We start from the raw sequence: 20,866 nt of genomic DNA on the forward strand, positions 1-20,866 counted from the left end.
TGCTAAGGGCATCCCCCATGTGTTATTCCAGTGTGGGGGCAGGCGCTACCTAATCTTCTTATCCCTTTCATCACCCCTTGGCCGTAACATTACGTTTCCTGGTGCTCCTTTTCTCCTCAAACTGTATAGTTTGCATATCTTTCTGACCCATTTGATCTTTTTCATCATAGACCTGCATAAGAATGATTACTTACAACCACACAAGAGAGTCAGTTAGGATGTCTTGAAATCTCCTCCACCAAAGAAATTCATCCATTACTTTTGAATTTAAGCTCTTAGAACAAGGACAGAAAGCAGACACAGTCCTTGCCAAAATATCACAATAGTGGTCTCTAGACCAGTTCCTAATATTGTTCCCCTCTGAAGCCTCGTGATCTGGTCCTCCACAGTCTTCATAGCTTTAGTATTAGGGTCTTCCAAGATTCTACTGGGATGGCCCATTAAGCTCCACTTAGAATGCTCGATGTCTCTAGTCTAATGTCCCAAAGTCTCTTACATTCTTCCAAAAACAACATAGTTAAGTTTCATAGCAATAGCCCACTTTCTGGTTCTAACTTCTGTCTTAGTTACTTTTTTATTGCTGTGACAAAATGCCATGACCATGGCGACCTATAAAAGGAAGTGTTCGTTGGGCTTATGGTTTCAGAGGTTAGAGTCGATGATGGTGGAGCAAAGGCGTGGTGACAGGAGCAGCTGATTCAAGAGCAGGAGGCAGAGAGAGGGCACACTGGTGCAAGGCTTTTGAAACCTCAAAGCTAACTCCAATGATACACCTCCTCCAATTAAGGCCACACCTCCTAATCCTTCTCAAACAGTTCCACCAACTGGGGATGTCCGAGACTTGTAAGGGATATCTCATTCAAACCACCACAGCAAGGACAAAAAAAAGCTAAAGGATTTATGAATATAGTTGGCCCTCCATACTTGAGGGTTCTCCATTCACCTATGCCACCAACCACAAGTAAAAAATACTTGAAAAAATTGTATCTGTACTAAACACATAAAAATGTTTTCTTGTTATAATTCCCTAAATAATTTAGCATGGCAACAATTTTCTTGTATGAGGTATTACAGTAATCCAGAGTCAATATACTATAAAAAAGAAATGTATGTAGGTCCTATGTAAACACTAAACTGTTTTATGTAATAGGCTTGACCATCTAGATCAGTGGTTCTCAACCTCTGGGTTGCAACCTCTTTGGCAAACCTCTATCTCCAAAAATATTACTATTTATAACACTAGCAAAATTAGAGTTATGAAGTAGCAATGAAAATAATTTCATAGTTGGGTCACCACAACATGAGGAACTGTATTAACTGTATTAAAGTGTTGCAGAATTAGGAAGGTTGAAAACCACTGATCTAGATTCTGATATCTTTGAAGGATTCTAAAATTAATCCTTCTCAAATACCAAGTGATGATTATACCAGGAGAAAAATCTGTCCTTACATTCTTGCTTAATTTTGCTATATATGCACAGTTTTTCATCTATTAATATATCCATCCTTTTCTTTATAAGCAGAAGACATTAGCAGACACTTTGGTCCCTGAAGAATTTCATATTGTGTCAAATACAGGAGTTTCGGGTTTGGAGTGTTATGATGAGTGAGTACTACGATGTTTGTTGAATATCTGACATGCACTGTTTTCTCCTTTCTACACTTGAAAGAAGAGCACCCTCATTTTCCTAGTGTGGTCAGGAAATGTTTGGGCGAGCTGCCCTGACACAATGTAAGAGATATTAAAACAAGAGCAAAGGCAAAGCAAACAACCCTAGAGAAGGCTCTTCTTCCTTCTCCTGTTTGCTTTTAGAGCACAGTGAACACAGATTTGTTAAGGTAAAGCAAGAAAGATCTCCTGATAGTCAGGGACTCCAAGGGAGGAATACAAGAATTTTAGGTTTTCATGACTAAATAGTTCCATAGCTTTTCTTACCATTTAATTTCTAATATTTTAAAAAGTGAAACTTTAGGGGCTGGAGAGGTGGCTCAGTGGTTAAGAGCACTGACTGCTCTTCCAAAGAACCTAGGTTCAATTCCCAGCACCCACATGGCAGTTCACAATTGTCTATAACTCCAAGATCTAACACCCTCACACAGACGAACATGCAGGCAAAATATCAATGCACATAAAATAAAAATAAATACATTATTAAAAATATGTTAGGACTAGAGAGATGGCTCGACACTTCAGTGCACTTGCTGCTCTTGCAGAAAACCCAGGTTTGGTTTCAGCATCACCGGCACCTTACCACTTCCTGTGACTCCAGTTCTAGGGGATTTGATGCCTTTCTCTGGCCTCTGAAGGGTCTGCAAGCATGTGGTACATATACAAATACTCAGGCATACACATACACATAAAAAAACAAATCTTGAAAAAATGGAACTTTGAGTTGTGTGTAGTGGTGCATACCTGGGAAACTGAGGCAGGAGGATTGCAAATTCAAGGTCAGCTTGGACTATATAGAAAGACACTGTCTCAAAACCCAAAACCAACCAACCAGATAAAGCAGAACTTTCTTCCAAATTCTCTCTCTCTCTCTCTCTCTCTCTCTCTCTCTCTCTCTCTCTCTCTTTTTCAGAGACAGGGTTTTTCTGTACAGCCCTAACTGTTCTAGAACTCACTTTGTAGACCAGGCTGGCCTCGAACTCACAGAGATCCTCCTGTCTCTGTTTCCCTAGTGCTGGGATTAAAGGTGTGTGCCACCACCACTGCTGGTCTCGCAAATTCTTAGCTGTGGAAGGGGTTTGAGCAGTGCCCACACAGACAATGGAAGGTAGTCTGTATGCCCGTCTCTAGGGCTTTGTTCCAGATTGCACATTAGTCATTTCATCATTTACTGATTCCTACTTATGCATTTGAAAACAGAGTCTTGTTTTAATTTTCTAAAATAACAGTTAACTATTGCAAAGTCATTGTTTTTCTTTTCTTTCTCCTTTTTTTGGTACTGGAATTGAATCTAGGGCTTTGCACATGCCAGCAAGGGCTCTACCATCAAGCGAACTCCCAAGCCCACCCTGCCATCTTTGAAAATGCCGAAAGGCACTTTGGTTGTTATTAATTGTATTTGTTTATGTGTGTGTGTTCAGGGGGTGACAGCAGAGAACAGCTCTTGGCAGTCAGTCCCCCCCTTCCACCACGTGGGTCCCAGGCATCAAACTCAAGGTTGTTGGGCTTGGTGACCTGTGGAGCCTTCTCAAAGGCCTTAAAAAAGTCTCATGTGGTTCAGGTAGGTCTCGAACTCTCTGTAGAGGAGATGAGATTAACTGATTCTCCCGCCTCTGCTCCCCGGTGTTGGGATTGCAGGCATGTCTTTTTTTTTTTTTTTAAATGAATCAAGTAAATCTTTGTATTTCGATATATCAAGGAATGGAATTGAATATCCTTTACTAAAAATGTTCCACATATGATCAATGTCATTATTTCTCTGTGTGGATTTTTATGGATGATCTTGTATGCACATGATTTTTTAAAATTGCATCCAAGCTTTTAAATTCCATTGAGGTCTTTGGTTTATCATGTTGTAATTTTTTCTATCTTCACTCCTGAGTGAGTCCCCAGCAGTTTCTCTAGAGAACATGGGTTTCATTTGGTGGAGAATGGCTCTTAGGAACCCAGGTGCCGGGTATGTGGTGTGCTAATTGATGAACAGGCCGGGTACTGTCCTCCCTCCTCTCTTCCTCTCTCTCTGCTCCAGGGCCTCGTGTTCCAGCACTGACCTATACTCTTCAGCCCAGAATGTTTTCTTAAAGTAACATTTTCTTATTGTATTTGTTGCAGCAAATACACCACCCTCCTCACAGACAGTGAGAACAGGCTGTTGCTCTTCCCGTCCATGTGAGTACAGGTGATTTTCTGAAGTGTTCTTGGACAGGGTAACCACATACACACATGGCCCTTTCCTTGGTATTTTATTAGACAAAACATTCAAGTCATGGCAGAGGCCCAAGGTAATAACTGCCTGTGAGACCATGATTCAGTTTGTTGTGTTTCTGTGACCAATTGCATATTCAGATAGTATGCATAGCATGATACTCAAGCACTAGAGTGTGTTTTTATATTCTGTACATTGAGCATCAGAATCTCTCTGCTTTGCTGTCTGTCTTTTGTCTCTCACAGTGTGAACTACCCAGTGTTTAAGCTTAGTGTTTATGGTCCCTCCTTTTTTTCCTGTGTTCTTATCATCCCACATGCAGTTATATAGCACCTTTGGGGGTCAGAATCATTTTTCTTTTAAGAAAAAATTACACTGTTTTCATTTTTATTGTTTTAAACTATGTTAGTGGTATATTACTTAATAAGTATGTCTGGTCCTGCCCCTTTAAATTGCCCTTAGTATTCCATAGTGTATATATTCCTGAAACATTTTACATTTTCGTTTTCATCTGAGGATGGCCCGGGATGCTCCTTACCTAAGTCTGTCCCTTGGATCTTTAGGAAACCTAATAAGAGAGTAGAAGTGATCCGGCTGGGTGATGTGATGGATGCCATGCTGGAGAGGGCTGGAGCAGAGACTGAGGAGTATGTGGGGCCAACCAAGGTAATCGCCGGTCAGAGTAACCTTGTGGCTAAGGGTGTGTCCTTGGGAGGCAGAGTGCTTGTTTAGGTTCTGACTCTGCCGTTTATTGGTGGGTGGCCCTGGGTAGATCATCTCGTGTCTGTTGTACCTCAATTTCCTAATCTATTGATTAGACGTAATAGTAGTACCTGCCACACGGGGTCGTTGTGAGTGAGAGTGAATGACATTTTAAAGTACTTAGAATGGGCCTGACATATGGAGAACACCACACCATCAACTGTTAGTATAGTTATATGTTGTTTAGTCATGGGGATGTGTCTGAGAGAGGCGTCATTAGGTGATGTCACTGTGCAAACACAAAAGCATGGATTTACATAAATCTGGATGCACAGGCCTAGGCGGGGTAGACTGCTACAACTCTGTGGTAAGGATCCTTATATCCAAAAAGAGAAGGCCAATCAAAATATCAGGTGATGGGGATGTTTCAGTCACTACTCTTTAGAGAACCATGGTTATGACCTGGCCTATGTTGACTGAAGTGTCGTTATTCGGCATGTGACTACATTTGTCAAGGCTCCATGGATTGATCTTACTACTTAGGGTTTTTTTTTTTTTTTTTTTGGTTTTTCGAGACAGGGTTTCTCTGTGTGGCTTTGTGCCGTTCCTGGAACTCACTTGGTAGCCCAGGCTGGCCTCGAACTCACAGAGATCCACCTGTCTCTGCCTCCTGAGTGCTGGGATTAAAGGCGTGCGCCACCACCACCCGGCTACTACTTAGTTTTATTTTTAATGGACATATACATATTTATGGAGTACAATGTGATACTTCCTTATACAGTGTGTAGTGATCAGCTGGGGTAATTTGCATATTCTCCAATATTTCTCATTTCCTTGTATTGGTATATTTATAATCTTTTTACTGGATATTTTATTTTGAGATAGAATCTATGTAACCCAGACTTGCCTTGAATTCACTATGTATCAGGAGGTGACTTTGAACTTTTGTAGATGTCCTTGAACTTCTGATCCGCCTGTCTCCATCTTCCACGGGTTACAGGTCAACAGAACATGCCTTACTTATGTGGTGCTTTGGGATTGAATCAAGGGCTTTGTAAGTGCTTTACCAACTGAATCACACCCTAACCTTCTATTGGCTATCCTGAAGTAGGTCGTGCTGGCATAGGTCTTCTTAACACTGAAGGTTTGCCACAGTCCAGCCACAGCCTGGGTTCGGGTCCTGAGGTGGGGAAGGGGCTTCAGCATGAAGAAATGAAGTGTCCAACCACCAGAGGAGTTTCACACAAGTGGCAGGCCCTGAATAGCTCCAGCCATCTTTATTTATACATCAAAAACAAGCGTGTTTTTCCATACTAACAAACAAGCTTTTCCCGTCCTCCAATGTTGACCTCCAGCAAAAACAAATATGTCAAATATGTTTTTTTCCCCAACTTTTACATCAAAACATCTTTAAACCCAAAACAACACTTATCGTTTTGTTAGCTTGGCCAAATACCGAGCCAGTTACGTCCTGTCTTTACAAAACTAAAGGTGATAAACATAGGCACACATTTTCAAGAACACTATCATTCAAAACAGATTTACAGAAATAGGGGTGATCTGCCTCCAATCCTGTCAGCACTGAATTAGAAGTGACAGCTAGCATCCCCAGACAAGAAACCTGAGAAGCATCCTCACCTAAAGAATTTTAGGGGAAGATATTCGAGAAAAAATGGGGTTCCCAGGAATGATCATATCTATCCCATGCATGATTGACAAAATGATACTAAAACCACCAAGAGAATCATCAATGTTATAAGCGAGAAGAGAGCATGCAGGTCATGTGGTCTCAGCAGTATTCTGTGCTGTCCAGAAGTCCACTGGTCCTTGCCAAGTGACACTGTCCCCATGGGCTTTTGCCTCTTCTGGAGATCCATTGGACAAGCACTCATATACTGGTCCAAAACTAGGCCGCATGGCTCCCAACAAAGGTTGAGGCAGGAGGATTTCAAGTTCCAATCCAGCCTAAAGGTATGTAGCAAGTACTTATCTGAAAACAAAACAGAAAAAGAGGGATGGTAGGACGGCTCAGTGGGTAAAGGCACTTGCCACCAAGTCTGAAGACCATGTATCTGATCTGTACACAATGGATAAGATAGCATTATCTCATATTCGAATTTTATAGTTCACCAGTTGTCCTTCTAATTCAGTGGTTCTCAACCTGTGGGTGGTAACCCCATTGACAAACCTGTCTCCAAAAATATTTACATTACGATTCATAACAGTAACAAAATAAAAGCAAAATAGTTATGAAGTAGCAATGAAAATAATGTTATTTTATGGTTGGGGGTCAGCACAACATGAGGAACTTGTATTAAAGGGTTGCAGCATTAGGAAGGTTGAGAACCCACCGCCCGACTGGGGTTTCTAAGCTCTCTCCTCTCAGTTGAGGGTCCCAGGATCTCAGAGTGCTTTTAGTTGTCATTGCTGTAGATGGCTTCAGTCCCAAACGATTTGTCAGCAGTTCTTTGCTTTTCTTACCTTTGAGACACTGCTGTCCATGGGCAGTCTGTCTGTAGAATCTGCCTTACTTTTGGTTTCTCCGATGTCGACTCATGATTAGATCGAGGCTTCGTTCCAGTAGGTACAATGAAGGTGTAGTATTTACAGTTTCAGTGCATCACATGAAAGCAATCAAGGTTTGTAGCTAGAGTTTTCTTGCCTGGCCCACGGTCAGGGCAAATCTCTCTCACCTGCCAGTCCCACAGCACTCAAACCCAACCAAGTAAACACAGAGACTTATATTGGTTACAAACTGTATGGCCGTGGCAGGCTTCTTGCTAACTGTTCTTACAGCTTAAATTAATCCATTTCTATAAGTCTGTACCTTGCCACGTGACTCGTGGCTTACCGGCATCTTCACATGCTGTTTCTCATCGTGGCGGCTGGCAGTGTCTCTCTGACTCAGCCTTCCACTTCCCAGCTTTATTCTCCTCCTTGCCCCGCCTACACTTCCTGCCTAGCCAACGGCCAATCAGTGTTTTATTGATTAATCAGCAACACATTTGCCATACATCCCACAGCAAAGGTTAGCTAGATTTTAAAAGTCATTTCTGGATGTGTAGATATGTGAATGAAACCGCAACAAGCCAACCAAGATTTTACTAAAACTTACTCATTTTCAGCATATTTCCTTTTTAAAGGGATTTTGACTGATACCCTGTCATAAGCACTGATTATCTGACTTACCTCTGGCAGATGCACAAACTACTAAATGTGTTGAAAAAGGAACAGACCATTTACAACACAGTATTCCATGAACTGATTCGTCAAGTCAGCGTGGATTGTGTAGATAGAGGAGAACTACTATCAAGAATCAGGTTAGAAATGTTAACGGAATGTTTCAGGTTCCCCGTTTCAAACATTTAAATTGTAACTATTAATGCATATTGATTATATAAGCTAATAGGACCCACAGTACTACTGCCATACATGCATCTTTTTGAATGTGTTGAGATGTGCTTGTATCTGCTTTTGAGAAAGCTACAAAATATCTCTGTGAACTAATGTGTGTTTAGTTTTCATCTCTATAGAAAATCTTCATCTTGGCATAAGATCTTGGTAAAAGTCTGAGCTTTTGTTTTCTCACTATTCATGCATAAACCAGTGGTATTTGTTGAGTACCTACTCTGTACCAAGTATTGAAATGCTTGGTAGGACAGTGGAAAGAGTTAATTGATTATTGATTATTCAAAGAGTCTTATGTAGCTTAGGCTAGCCTCGAACTTGTTATATAGCCTTAGAGGTATATATGCCTAGCTGTGGTGAAATTTAAATGAGAACACAGGCTCACTGGGTAGAAATGCTCATGATGCATACCTCATGACCTGAAATCCGAAATGGAAGGAGAGAACCAACTCCAGAAAATTGTCCTCTGACCTCCACATATGCCGTGTCACCTGCACACCCGTGAGTGCACCTGCACACCTGTGAGCACACCTGCACACCTGTGAGTGCACCTGCACACCCGTGAGTACACTGCACACCCGTGAGTGCACCTGCATACCTGTAAGTACACTGCATACCCGTGAGTGCACCTGCACACCCGTGAGTGCACCTGCATACCCATGAGTACACTGTACATCCGTGAGTACACCTGCACACCTGTGAGTGCACTGCATACCCGTGAGTGCACCTGCACACCCGTGAGTGCACTGTACATCCGTGAGTACACCTGCACACCTGTGAGTACACTGCATACCCGTGAGTGCACCTGCATACCCATGAGTACACTGTACATCCGTGAGTACACCTGCACACCTGTGAGTGCACTGCACACCCGTGAGTGCACCTGCACACCTGTGAGCACACCTGCACACCTGTGAGTGCACCTGCACACCCGTGAGTACACTGCACACCCGTGAGTGCACCTGCATACCTGTAAGTACACTGCATACCCGTGAGTGCACCTGCACACCCGTGAGTGCACTGTACATCCATGAGTACACCTGCACACCTGTGAGTACACTGCATACCCGTGAGTGCACCTGCATACCCATGAGTACACTGTACATCCGTGAGTACACCTGCACACCTGTGAGTGCACTGCACACCCGTGAGTGCACCTGCACACCTGTGAGCACACCTGCACACCTGTGAGTGCACCTGCACACCCGTGAGTACACTGCACACCCGTGAGTGCACCTGCATACCTGTAAGTACACTGCATACCCGTGAGTGCACCTGCACACCCGTGAGTGCACTGTACATCCATGAGTACACCTGCATACCTGTAAGTACACTGCATACCCGTGAGTGCACCTGCACACCCGTGAGTGCACCTGCATACCCATGAGTACACTGTACATCCGTGAGTGCACCTGCACACCTGTGAGTGCACTGCATACCCGTGAGTGCACCTGCACACCCGTGAGTGCACTGTACATCCGTGAGTACACCTGCACACCTGTGAGTACACTGCATACCCGTGAGTGCACCTGCATACCCATGAGTACACTGTACATCCGTGAGTACACCTGCACACCCGTGAGCACACCTGCACACCCGTGAGTACATATAGCTCTATCTCAGAATCATAATGACTTGATTAAAATTAAAAATGAAAACAGGCCGGGTGGTGGTGGTGCACGCCTTTAATCCCAGCACTCGGGAGGCAGAGCCAGGCGGATCTCTGTGAGTTCAAGGCCAGCCTGGGCTACCAAGTGAGTCCCAGGAAAGGCGCAAAGCTACACAGAGAAACCCTGTCGTGAAAAAACCAAAAAAAAAAAAAAAAAATGAAAACAGAATAGGTGCTCAATATATGCAGTCATTAATGGTAAAGATGATAAATACTACTGTTACTATAATTATCTTTCTTAGACTTTGGTTCTGTCCAAAACGCTGAAAGAATACACTGGCCAGACAGTATAACTGTATTTCACTCTCTGTGGAACCAGGAGAAGTTGTAAGAGCTTTTTGAACATCTCTTTCTTTCTTCCTTTTTTTTTTTTTTTCATCTTTTAAGTACAGCTAGTAGCCCTGGATGGCCGGGCACTTGCTATGTAGACCAGGCTGGCCTTGAGCCTGTTGTTAAATATGCACTGGATTCTTTTTTTGAGGCAGAGTTTCACTATGTAGACCAGGCTGGCCTTGAGCCTGTTGTTAAATATGCACTGGATTCTTTTTTTGAGGCAGGGTCTCACTGTGTAGACCAGGCTGGCCTTGAATTCAAAAAGATCTACCTTCTGGTGCCTGGGATTAAAGGCATGCACTGTCATACTCAGTCTATCAGTTTCTTTTTAAAAATTATTATTATTATTGTGTATCATGTGTAAGGGCACAGGAGGCCCTTCCCTGCTGAGCACAGTCCGACCCCCCCCCCTTTCTTCTAGTGTGGATTTCCTCTCCCTGCGGTCTGACTGGTCTGAGGAAGAAGCAAAGCCGTTAGAGACTGGTTAGGATTAGGAGAGGAGTAATAGAATACTGTGAGGAGCGCCAGATCGGAACAACAGCAGAAGCAGCCTGCACGGTCAAGGTCAAAATAAAGCCGAGAGTGATAGAAGAAGTTCAGGACTAATGGCAAAAGAAACAGCTCCTTTGAGGGAAAACATTTTTTTTTTTTTTTTTTTAAGACAGAGTTTCTCTGCTTCTCTGTTTCACCTTTCCTGGAACTCACTCTGTAGTCCAGGTGGGCCTCGAACTCACAGAGATCTGCCTGGCTCTGCCTCCCGAGTGCTGGGATTAAAGGCGTGAGCCACCACCGCCCAGCTGCATTGTAATCCGTTTTAAATAGTTGGTGTCTTTTTACATTTAGTCAGTTTGAGGAAAGTGTCACCTACGAATTCAACTATGTGAAAATCTCAGTCTATTCAAGGCACTCTGGTTATTAATATAAACGTAGATATATGGCATTGTTCCTCTCAAAAGAGTTTATAATTTAGAACCAAAACACATCCTATCTTTATTTTATGTCTCAGATATTATTTATATTCCCAATAGCCATGTCTCTGGTTCTAACTCACTATGTGTGTGCTGTGGGAGAGGAGTCTGGATTCCTTTCTTTTTCTGTCAGTTCGTGAGTGCCTATTGGTTATTTCTTTTCCTAACATTACTTTCTTGCTTGCATTCTTCCTGTCTCTCTTTTCTTTCCCTTTTCCTTGGTTTTCTCCTGCAGAGAGAGATATGTGCAAATGCTTGACCAAATTGCCCGGCAGATGATTGAATTCTACAAAGACTTCGTAACTCAGCGGATGATGGACCAGCGCATCTTACAAGAACTGTATAACTTCAAGAATGTGATTGAGGAGTTGACCAGGTGAAAACCTTGAGCCTCCTCAACCCAAAGTGGAAGCCAGAGCCCTGTCTTTACCTCGAGTGAAAGGAAACCATGGGGAGGAGACGTTAAAGAGGAAGGCTCTTTTGCCTTCAGAGAACTGGAGACTGGTGGAGAGGCAGAGACTGGGTTACCCATTTGAACCGAAAACCAAAATTCTGCCTGTATTTGATAGAGAAGAACCTGTTCCACATTATGGATATTTATCTTAATCATATTTCCAGAGCACTTCCATGACTGTAGATGTTAATGTTCAAATTCCAAAGAAAATAAATATACCATAGCAATATAGTTAGTGGGCTAACCTTGCACCAAGATGACCAGTGGTAAGAATGAAGAGCACAGGCTAGGCAGACCAGAGCGGGGTAGAACGGCTGCCCCTGCTCTGTACTAGAAGATGCACCTGTCCAAGTCCATTGCCAAACCTGACAGAGTCCACCCAGGAAGTGCACTGGGGGTTTCGTTTTGGTTTACGGGCAGAAAATGAACGGAGAGGATGCAGAGAGTTATGGAGCTTATGTGTGAATCTGATTTCTGGGGTAGAAACTTTTCGGAAGTTTTCATCTTTGAGTCTGCGATTTCTTTTCTCCCCCCTCCCCCAACCAGGGAACTTTGTCTGGTTCGGGCCCATGACAGAAAATTAACAAAGGATGCAGAGAAAGCTCAGAAGGATCTGGCGGAAGCTCTTTTGGAAGCAGAAAAGAATGCAAAGTGAGTTGGTAAAGCTTACATTGCTTGATAATGGAAAGAGGAGATGTTTAATCATCTAACTTTCCTGGGCCTCAGTTGGTCCACATGTAAAATCCAGGTTGCCGTATCTCCTGCTTCCTAGGGTTATTTTTTATAAAGGTTAAAAGTGACATGTAATAGAGCCCTTCAAATGTCATCTCTGGCTCAGTGTCAGTTCGTGAAGCTTTATGTGTCCATGTCATGTCTGTATCCCATCTTTGACTGCTCTGGCATTCTAATGGCAAGATCACAAAGCCAGACAGTTGGGACAAGAACTATATCTGTGTCTGTTCACTGAAATACAATGAAAGCATTAATGTAGCAATGCAATATTATGAAAGTATTGTTTGCATTTTAGGAGACTGGGACTTTTGCTGGGCCTCACAGCCAGAGTTCATAACATACTTTGAGATCACTTAAGACTTAATGCTGATACCCTACTGTGTACTCAGCTGTTAGTTTAACCTGCCTCTAAGAGAACATTCTAGCAGTGAACCTCACTTGCCGTGGATTTCCCAAGATTTACAACTTAAGCTAATGCACAACTGTAATCTTAAATTATGTACTCTTCCATGCCCCTGACCCCAAACAATACATGTGTGTTATGATGTTGTTTGCTGGAAACAGAAAATACAGAGATTGAAAACAATCTTCTAACACGAATGTCTGTTATGGGTATTGATTGATAAACAATGGTGTTTGTAGTCTGGGTCACTTAAGGTCAGTTGGAGTCAGTGACTTAATTCCTTGTAAAACTCTGTTAAAGATTTCTGTAAAGTAACCCATTCCTTCCTCATTCTGTGCCATTCAATAAATACAAAGCAAAGCCTTTTGTGAGGGACAGACAGACAGACACAGACACAGGGACAGAGTCACAGGACAGCCTTCGGGCAGGCACCTGTTCAGACTCATAGCACAGACTGAGATTGAAGACACAGGTTGCACGAGGCAGAGAATTTAAATCTGGACTTGCTCTTGGTTAAATGACACCAAGGGGAAGTGTTTTTATATCTTTCTGATACATTATTGATGGCGCAGTTAATTGCTAATGCATTTAATCAACATAGTTAATATCAATAAATTAACTGAATCTAAAGACAACAGTGTGGAGATGCTTTTCTCATTCCTTTTTTGGGAAACTTTCAATTCTTTAAGAAAAGACGTGTGACGTGGTGCGTATGTCTGTGTGTTTGTGATTACCTGTGTGTGTTATGGAAGCCAGGGTCAGTGCATCTTCTTCTGTTTCTCCCCTCTTTTAAAACCTCTTCTATTTCATTTCATTTTTTATCTGAGTGGGTGTTTTGTCTCCACATAGGTCTGTGTACCATGCCTGGGCAATGCCTGTGGGGCCCAGAAGAGGGTGTCAGATGCCCTAGAACTGGAGTTACAGATGGTTATGAGCTACTAGTTGGGTGCTGGGAACCAAATACCAGTCCTCGGCAAGAGCAGCAGAGCTCTCCGTGGCCAAGCCGTCTGTCAGCCCCAGTTTTGCTCTTTTATGAATTAGGGTATTCCTTATTTTTACAAAAGTGTTGTTGGTCAGGCAGAAAGGTAAACACATCATGAAGGCATAGCTCCAGGAGGTCTCCTGTGTGCCCGCCTGTGTGGCTTTCCTCTCAATTATGTGAGCACATGATAGACAACTTAAAGTGGTGGTTTCTGCCTCACGCCAAGAGGACAATTCTATGTCAGTGCACTTTCAGGCTGAGAGCAAAGGTAACATTAATGAGGGAAAGTGTTATCTGTCACTGTGTTAGTTAATGTCCTATTGCTATGAAGAGACACCATGACCACAGCAACTCTTATAAAGGAAAACATTTAACTGGGGCTGGCTTATGGTTCAGAAATTTAGTCCATTATCAGCGTGGTGGGAAGCGTGGTGGCACACAGGCAGACATGGTGCTGGAGAAGGAGCTGAGAGTTCTACATCTGGATTGGCAGGCAGCAGGAAGAGAGAGACTGGGCCTAGCTTGAGCATCTGAAACCTCAAATCACATCCCCAGTGACACACTTCCTTCAACAAAACCACACCTACTCCAACAAGGCCACACCTCCTAATAGTGCCACTCCCTGGTGTTCAAGCATTCAGATCTCTGAGTCTACGGGGCCATTCAAACCACCACAGTCACTTTGTAATTTCTGTGTTTATTCTTTCCATCACATTTATTTAGTGAATGAGTGCGTGCGTGCGTGCGTGTGCGTGCGTGCGTGCGTGCGTGCGTGCGTGTGTGTGTGTGTCCTGGGGGTAGAACTCAGGTTTTCAGGCTTGGCAGTAAGTGCTTGGCTGTTATCCTGCCAGCCCCAACAACTTCTGTTTGGCTAAACTCAGAGGGCTTTTAATTCCAAGAGAGGAAATGGTGTCAATGAGAAGGAAAAGGTATGTTCTGCTAGACGTGAGAACACAGTAAGAAAGAGGTGTGTCTTAGGTTAGAGTTACTGTTGCTGTGATGAGACACCATGACCAAAAGCAACCTGGGGAGGAAGGGAATCAGGACAGGAACTCAAACAGGACAGGACCCTGGAGACAGGAATTGATGCAGATGCCATGGAGGGGTGCTGTTTATGGGTTGGTTGGCTCTTGGTTTGTTCAGCCTGCTTTCTTAGAGTACCCAGGACCTTCAGCCCAGGGGTGGCACCACCCACAATGAACTGGAAAATGTCCTGTAGGCTTCTCTACAGCCTGATAGTATGGAGGCATTTCCTCAATTGATGTTTCTCTCCTTTCAAATGACTCTAGCTTATGTCAAGTTGACTTAAAAACTTAAAAGCCCTCTGAGTTTAGCCAAACAGAAGTTGTTGGGGCTGGCAGGATAGCAGCCAAGCACTTACTGCCAAGCCTGAAAACCTGAGTTCTACCCCCAGGACACACACACACACACACACACACACACACACACACACACACATACACACACACACATACACACACACACACACACACACACGCACACACACACACGCACTCATTCACTAAGACTTAAAAACTAGCCAGGACAAGGTGCTTGATTATACATAAGTCTTTGGGTGGCTGGGAGGGAATTTCTTTTACCTTGAGCTAATTTATATGATTTAAAGTTTTAGTGACTTATAGTTTATTAGGCTTCAGGCCTTTGATTAAAGAACCCTAATCAATCAGCAAAGATGATTAACAATAAAATTACTGGATTGCTATTACTTGCATTCCGAATTTTTAAAAATGTTTTAAAAACTAGGTGAGTGTGTGTGTGTGTGTGTGTGTGTGTGTGTGTGTGTGTGTGTGTCTGTGTGTGTGTCTGTGTGTGCAGGCACACACCTGCAGAGGTGAGAGGACAACTTTCGAGGTCGGTTTTTGCCCACCGTGTTTGAGCCGGGGTCTCTCTTTTCTCTCACTGTGCTGTGTCCTCCAGGGTGGCTATTGGATACACTTCCGGACAGCTGTTCTGTCTCTGCCTCCAATCTCACCAGAGGAGTGTTGGGATCAGGCGCATGCTACTGTGTCTGGCTTTGTAATGTCCTGGGGATCTGAATTCAGGCAGGCATCAGGCTTGCGAGGCAAATGCTGTACCCACTGAGCATATCTTGGGGCTTATTTTGAGTTTTTCATTAGATACAATGGTGTATAGAAGGTTCATTGGGTGTATTTTTCTTGTCACAACTACCATGATATTTGTAAAAATGTGAACTTTTAAAATTTCACTCTAAAAAGTGTTGCCAATATATCCAGCAAGTATGCTACAGTTACCTTGTAAAAAGGCTTGAAGGACCAGGTTGCCTATTTTCATAAAAAGATATGTTTATTATTTATTTATTTTTTGTTTTGTTTTTTGTTTGTTTTGTTTGTTTGTTTGTTTTTGAGACAGAGTTTCTCTGTGTAGCTTTGGTGCCTATCCTGACATTTGCTCTGTAGCCCAGGCTGGCCTCGAACTCGCAGAGATCCACCTGCCTCTGCCTCCCGAGTGCTGGGATTAAAGGCATGTGCCACCACTGCCCGGCACAAAGATATTTTTAAAGTATCTAAATAGCTATTTCTTAATGTTCTTTCAGAATAGTAGAAGACTACCATGACTTATATACATTGCAGAGAGGACGGATGGAGAATGATATTAAACTCTTAATGACAGAAAGAGACATTTGGAGCTCAGCCACATATGAATTGGCCCTAAAGGTTTGTTCATCTGGACTTACGTACAACTCGGACTCCTATATTGACTGAAGTTCCATCTGACAGATTTTTTTTTTTGGTTTTTCGAGACAGGGTTTCTCTGTGTCGCTTTGCGCCTTTCCTGGAACTCACTCTGTAGCCCAGGCCGGCCTCGAACTCACAGAGATCCGCCTGGCTCTGCCTCCCGAGTGCTGGGATTAAAGGTGTGCGCCACCACCGCCCGGCCTCCATCTGACAGATTTTAATAACATACACAAAAGGTACAGGAGGAAAGAAGGTGTATGTTTATTGATGAAATCATAGGTTTTGTGGGCACTGAAGATGGAAGTGTCTTTCCTCTGTTGGGTAACTGCTGTTGTGCAGTTCAGGACTGTTTCCTTCTTTAACTGGAACCTGTAACCTAGGACTGTAAATTCTGGTTTTCTTTTGTTTGGGCATATATTAAAACTTTTAACTTTAATGTATGCTAATTTGTAGATGTAGTGTACACTAATCCCTAGAAAAGGTAGTATGGCTAATATATACTAATTCCAATCGCTATAAAAGGTAACTCTTACTTTTTCATCTTATGTAACCATATTAGGATCCTTGGATATCATGTCACATGGGTTATAATACCTTGGCAAATCAATGAGGGAAACCCATAGAACATGACAGTAATGCTTTACAGTGAGAGCAAATCCCACAATAGTCTTTCATTTTAAAGACACATATGTGTTGACTCTCTGTTCTGACCCTAGGGACTGGTAGAAATTAACTTTGAATTCTGACTCATAGGAAGTTTAAAAATCTGATCCAGTCAGATTGGTTCAACATTCCGCTGGTGGCAGGTCACCAGGCTCCCCTTGCAGACAGCCTGCATGATAGATGCTTGTTAGTACAGCATGGGGTGGCCTGTCAGCTGCTTGGAGAACATAAAGAAGGAATTCCTATCAAAATGTGCAGGTGTCCTAAACCTAGAGAGAAAGCTTATATACTGGGCAGCAGAATCAAGACTTTCTTACTTGGGAAAAGTAAGTCCAAGAAAAGGTTACATTTTAAAATGTAAAAACCATGATATTGTAAATATATTAGAATCAATTATGAGTATAAATGAATATTTTTATGATACATAGTGAGTTCCAGGACAGCCATGGCTACATAGGGAGACTCTGTCTTGAGAAACAGACAAACAAACAAGCAGAAAAACTAGGCTTTGTTAAATTTGTATGTGTATGAAGGAGTATAAATGTGTAAAACTAGAAAGGAGAATAAAAGCGTAAAATAGGTGCTGAAAGAGGATGGGGGCAGGTAAAAGGACACATGAGAAGCCAGATGTGGTGTCCTTTAATCCCAGCACTTGGGAGGCAGAGGCAGATAGATCTCTGAGTTCAAGGCCAGCCTGGTCTACAGAGTGAGTTTCAGATAGGCCAGGCTAAACAGAGAAACCCTGTCTCACCAAAACCTGCAGCTATTTTTGAGGTTTGCAAGCATTATGGGCTTGACTGTTGGTCTTTGCCAGGGCCACCCACTTTACCTCTTGGCTGAGTCCTTTGTTTGGGTAGGTGTGGGGGCCCACAGAGGCTCCCTAGTAAGACCTTACTCAAGGACAGAGAATCTGAGCACAGGGCTGCATAACGGGATGATTTGGCCATGGGCATAGTTACCAGGTGTCTTGAAGGATATACACTTGGCTGTACATTGTGCTTTGATCTTGAAAGGGGGAGGTCTTTTGCCTTTCCCCTTGATAGTGCATAAAAAGCCCAATAGAATAAATCTTGGGGCAGCTGGGTATTGACCCAAGGCCCTCCCAAAGCTATCTTGTGTCTCTGTCTTTCTTACTGTCTACCTTTCTATCTAATACTTCCTCATTACTCTCTCCTCCCCCAAGAACCCTTTGACAGGTCAGAGCTGGACTCTGACAGACTCCAACAGGTAGAGATGCAGTGGGAGCTATGTTCAGTTTGGCTCCTTTTTCTTTCTTTTTAATTTTTCTTCTGTGTTTGTGTGTGTATGTGTGTAAGAGAGAGAAAGAGAGAGAGAACATACACATGCTGCTTTGCTTAAGTGGAGGTCAGAGGACAACTTTGGGCTTTGGTCCTCACCTTCCACTTTGTTTGAGAGAGGGTCTCTGTCTCTCTCTGATTCTCTCTCTCTTTCTCTCTCTCTCCCCCCTCCACTGTAAACACTAAGGTAGCTGATCCGAGACCTTCAAGGGACTTTCCTGTATCCAGCTTTCATCTTCCTGTAGGAGCTCTGGGGTACAGAAGTGCACCACTATGCTAGGTTTACCTGAGTTCTAGGGATTTGAACTCAGGTCCTCATATCTTATCTATTGGGTCATCTATCTAGCCCCAGCTTGGCTTCTTTTGTATTGGCTTTCTTTTTCTCAACAATCTACAAGTAACCCATCATTGTCTTTGTGTAATCCTGAAGTTTCTCTGTGTTAGGATTAGTCTGGATAGCAATTTATGGTCTTTCATCTTACCCAGAAGTCCTGAACTGTAACATACTTCCAGTTCAATAGTTTTAGAAATGTGTAAGTTTGTGATTCAAATTATTAAAGTAAGAAATTTTGATCAAGGTAATGGCTGAATAAAAATTGATATGTGAAAACATTACAAGTAAATTACAATGTTTAAAAATGTTTTAGGTTCCTGATTATAGTACATTTTTTATAGGTAATTGAAAGAAATAGAGTCATAATGGCTAAAAAACTCTACCTCAGTGAAAAAGGCTGGAATAAATATATCAAGCATTTCATTATAATGCTGTCAACCAAGGTAAATCCCACTTTACATAGGTCATGGGTAAATGATTGTAAGTGTTATGTTTTGAAGCCGTAGGCTCGGCTTTGCCAGATCTATAGATTCTTAAGTTGTATATTTGTACTTTGTTGTGGGTAGAATGAAAAAAATAAGGGAAGGAATAAAGACTCTTAGTTACAGTGTCTTCCACTATAATCAAAGCAGCACATCTAGTCTAGTAACACTCCAGAGTTTCATAGAGTTATTTATTATTAGTGCTTAAGATAAAATAAAAGTAAGAGGTGGTGGTTGGGTGTGGTGGTGCATGCCCGTAACCTCAGAACTTAGGAGTGTAGCAGGCTTTCTTTTGGGCCACTAACCAGCTCCCAAGTCATGACATGGAGACTTATTAGTTATGAATGCTCAGCCTTATCTTATACCTGTTCCACTAGCTCTTATAACTTAAATTAACTTGTTTCTCTTCATCTACATTTTTCCTCGGGGATTTTTACTTTTCTTTCATTCTGTATGTCCTACCCTGTGTCTGTCTGTCTGGCAGCTGCCTGGCTGGCTGGCCCTGAGGTCTCCCTCTTTTTCTCCCCCATTCTCTTCTCCTTTGTTCTCCCCTGAGCCTAGATTTCTCCTCCTATTATTCTCTTTGCCTGCCAGCCCCGCCTATCCTTTCTCTGCCTAGCTATTGGCTGTTCAGCCTTTTATTAGACCAATCAGGTGCCTTAGGCAGGCCAGGTAAAACAGCAACACATCTTTACAGAATTAAACAAATGCAGCATAAACAAATGCAGCATAAACAAATGTAATACATCTTGCCTAGTTAAAGTAATATTCCACAACACAGGAGACTGAAGCAGGATGGTCACAAGTTTGAGGCCAGGCTGGGCTACAAACAAAGAGAGGAGGAAGAAGAGGAAAAGGAGGAAGAGGAGAGGAAGGAGACATTACTGATGCATTCTTAAATAATTTTATGAGAAAATGTATTGATCACTGTGGTGGTTTGAAAGAAAATGATCCCCAAAGGGAGTGGCACAATTAGGAGGTGTGGCCTTGTTGGAGGATGTGTGTCACTGTCGGGGCGGGCTTTGAGGTTTCATATTGACCACCCAGTGTGTCAATTGACTTCTTGTTGCCTGCAAGATGTAGCACTCTCAGCTCCAGCACCATGTCTGTCTGCATGCCGCCATGCTCACCACCATGATGATAATGGACTGAACCTCTAAAACTGTAAGCAAGCCACCCCAGTGAAATTTTTTCTTTGTAAGAGCTGTCATGGTCATGGTGTCTTTTTACAGCAATAAAAACCCTAACTAAGACAGTCTCCAAAGGAGAAAATGAGCTGGCATTTAGTGCATTTCACTAAGTCAAGCCATTTACAGCAGTCATTAAGCCCCCTCCCTTTGAGCATAGCAAACATACATTTTTTTGTTTGTTTTTGTTTTTGTTTTTGTTTTTGTTTTTGGTTTTTTGAGACAGGGTTTCTCTGTGTAGCTTTGTGCCTTTTCCTGGAACTCACTTGGTAGCCCAGGCTGGCCTTGAACTCACAGAGATCCGCCTGGCTCTGCCTCCCGAGTGCTGGGATTAAAGGCGTGCGCCACCACCGCCCGGCTACAAACATAACATTTATTAAGGAAATGTGAGAAAGATCTCTAGAGAGTAAGAGGAATACCTTCCAGTCATTTCACTTCTCTGTAATATTTATTTTCAAATTTATGTGCATGTGTGTATGCCTATGTGAGTTTGTGTACCATGTGTGTGCATTTGCCCTCAGGCCAGAAGAGGGCACCAGATCCCCAGTTATGAGTCACTGGGAACAGAGCCCCAGGTCAACCCTCTGAATATTAGTAAGCAGTCTTAACTACTGAGTCATTTCTCCAGCTCCTGCCATCTAACTGTTAAAATAAACCTC

At 42.8% G+C, this 20,866-nt stretch overlaps 1 protein-coding gene across 6 annotated transcripts in view; it reads left to right on the forward strand.

Moving 5' to 3' along the window:
- Positions 1 to 20,866, forward strand: part of Axdnd1 (axonemal dynein light chain domain containing 1) — a 75,686-nt gene that overhangs the window by 11,275 nt on the left and 43,545 nt on the right. For all 6 annotated transcript variants that reach the window (XM_059281242.1, XM_059281241.1, XM_059281245.1 and 3 more), the window contains 8 exons: positions 1,524 to 1,606; positions 3,782 to 3,838; positions 4,439 to 4,541; positions 7,776 to 7,897; positions 11,191 to 11,331; positions 11,956 to 12,060; positions 16,102 to 16,222; positions 18,880 to 18,981. In XM_059281242.1, coding sequence (XP_059137225.1) covers positions 1,524 to 1,606; positions 3,782 to 3,838; positions 4,439 to 4,541; positions 7,776 to 7,897; positions 11,191 to 11,331; positions 11,956 to 12,060; positions 16,102 to 16,222; positions 18,880 to 18,981 — 834 coding nt within the window. The remainder of the gene's footprint in view (positions 1 to 1,523; positions 1,607 to 3,781; positions 3,839 to 4,438; positions 4,542 to 7,775; positions 7,898 to 11,190; positions 11,332 to 11,955; positions 12,061 to 16,101; positions 16,223 to 18,879; positions 18,982 to 20,866) is intronic.

Source organism: Peromyscus eremicus, chromosome 15 (genome assembly GCF_949786415.1).
Source record: "Peromyscus eremicus chromosome 15, PerEre_H2_v1, whole genome shotgun sequence".
Taxonomy (NCBI): Eukaryota; Metazoa; Chordata; class Mammalia; order Rodentia; family Cricetidae; genus Peromyscus; species Peromyscus eremicus.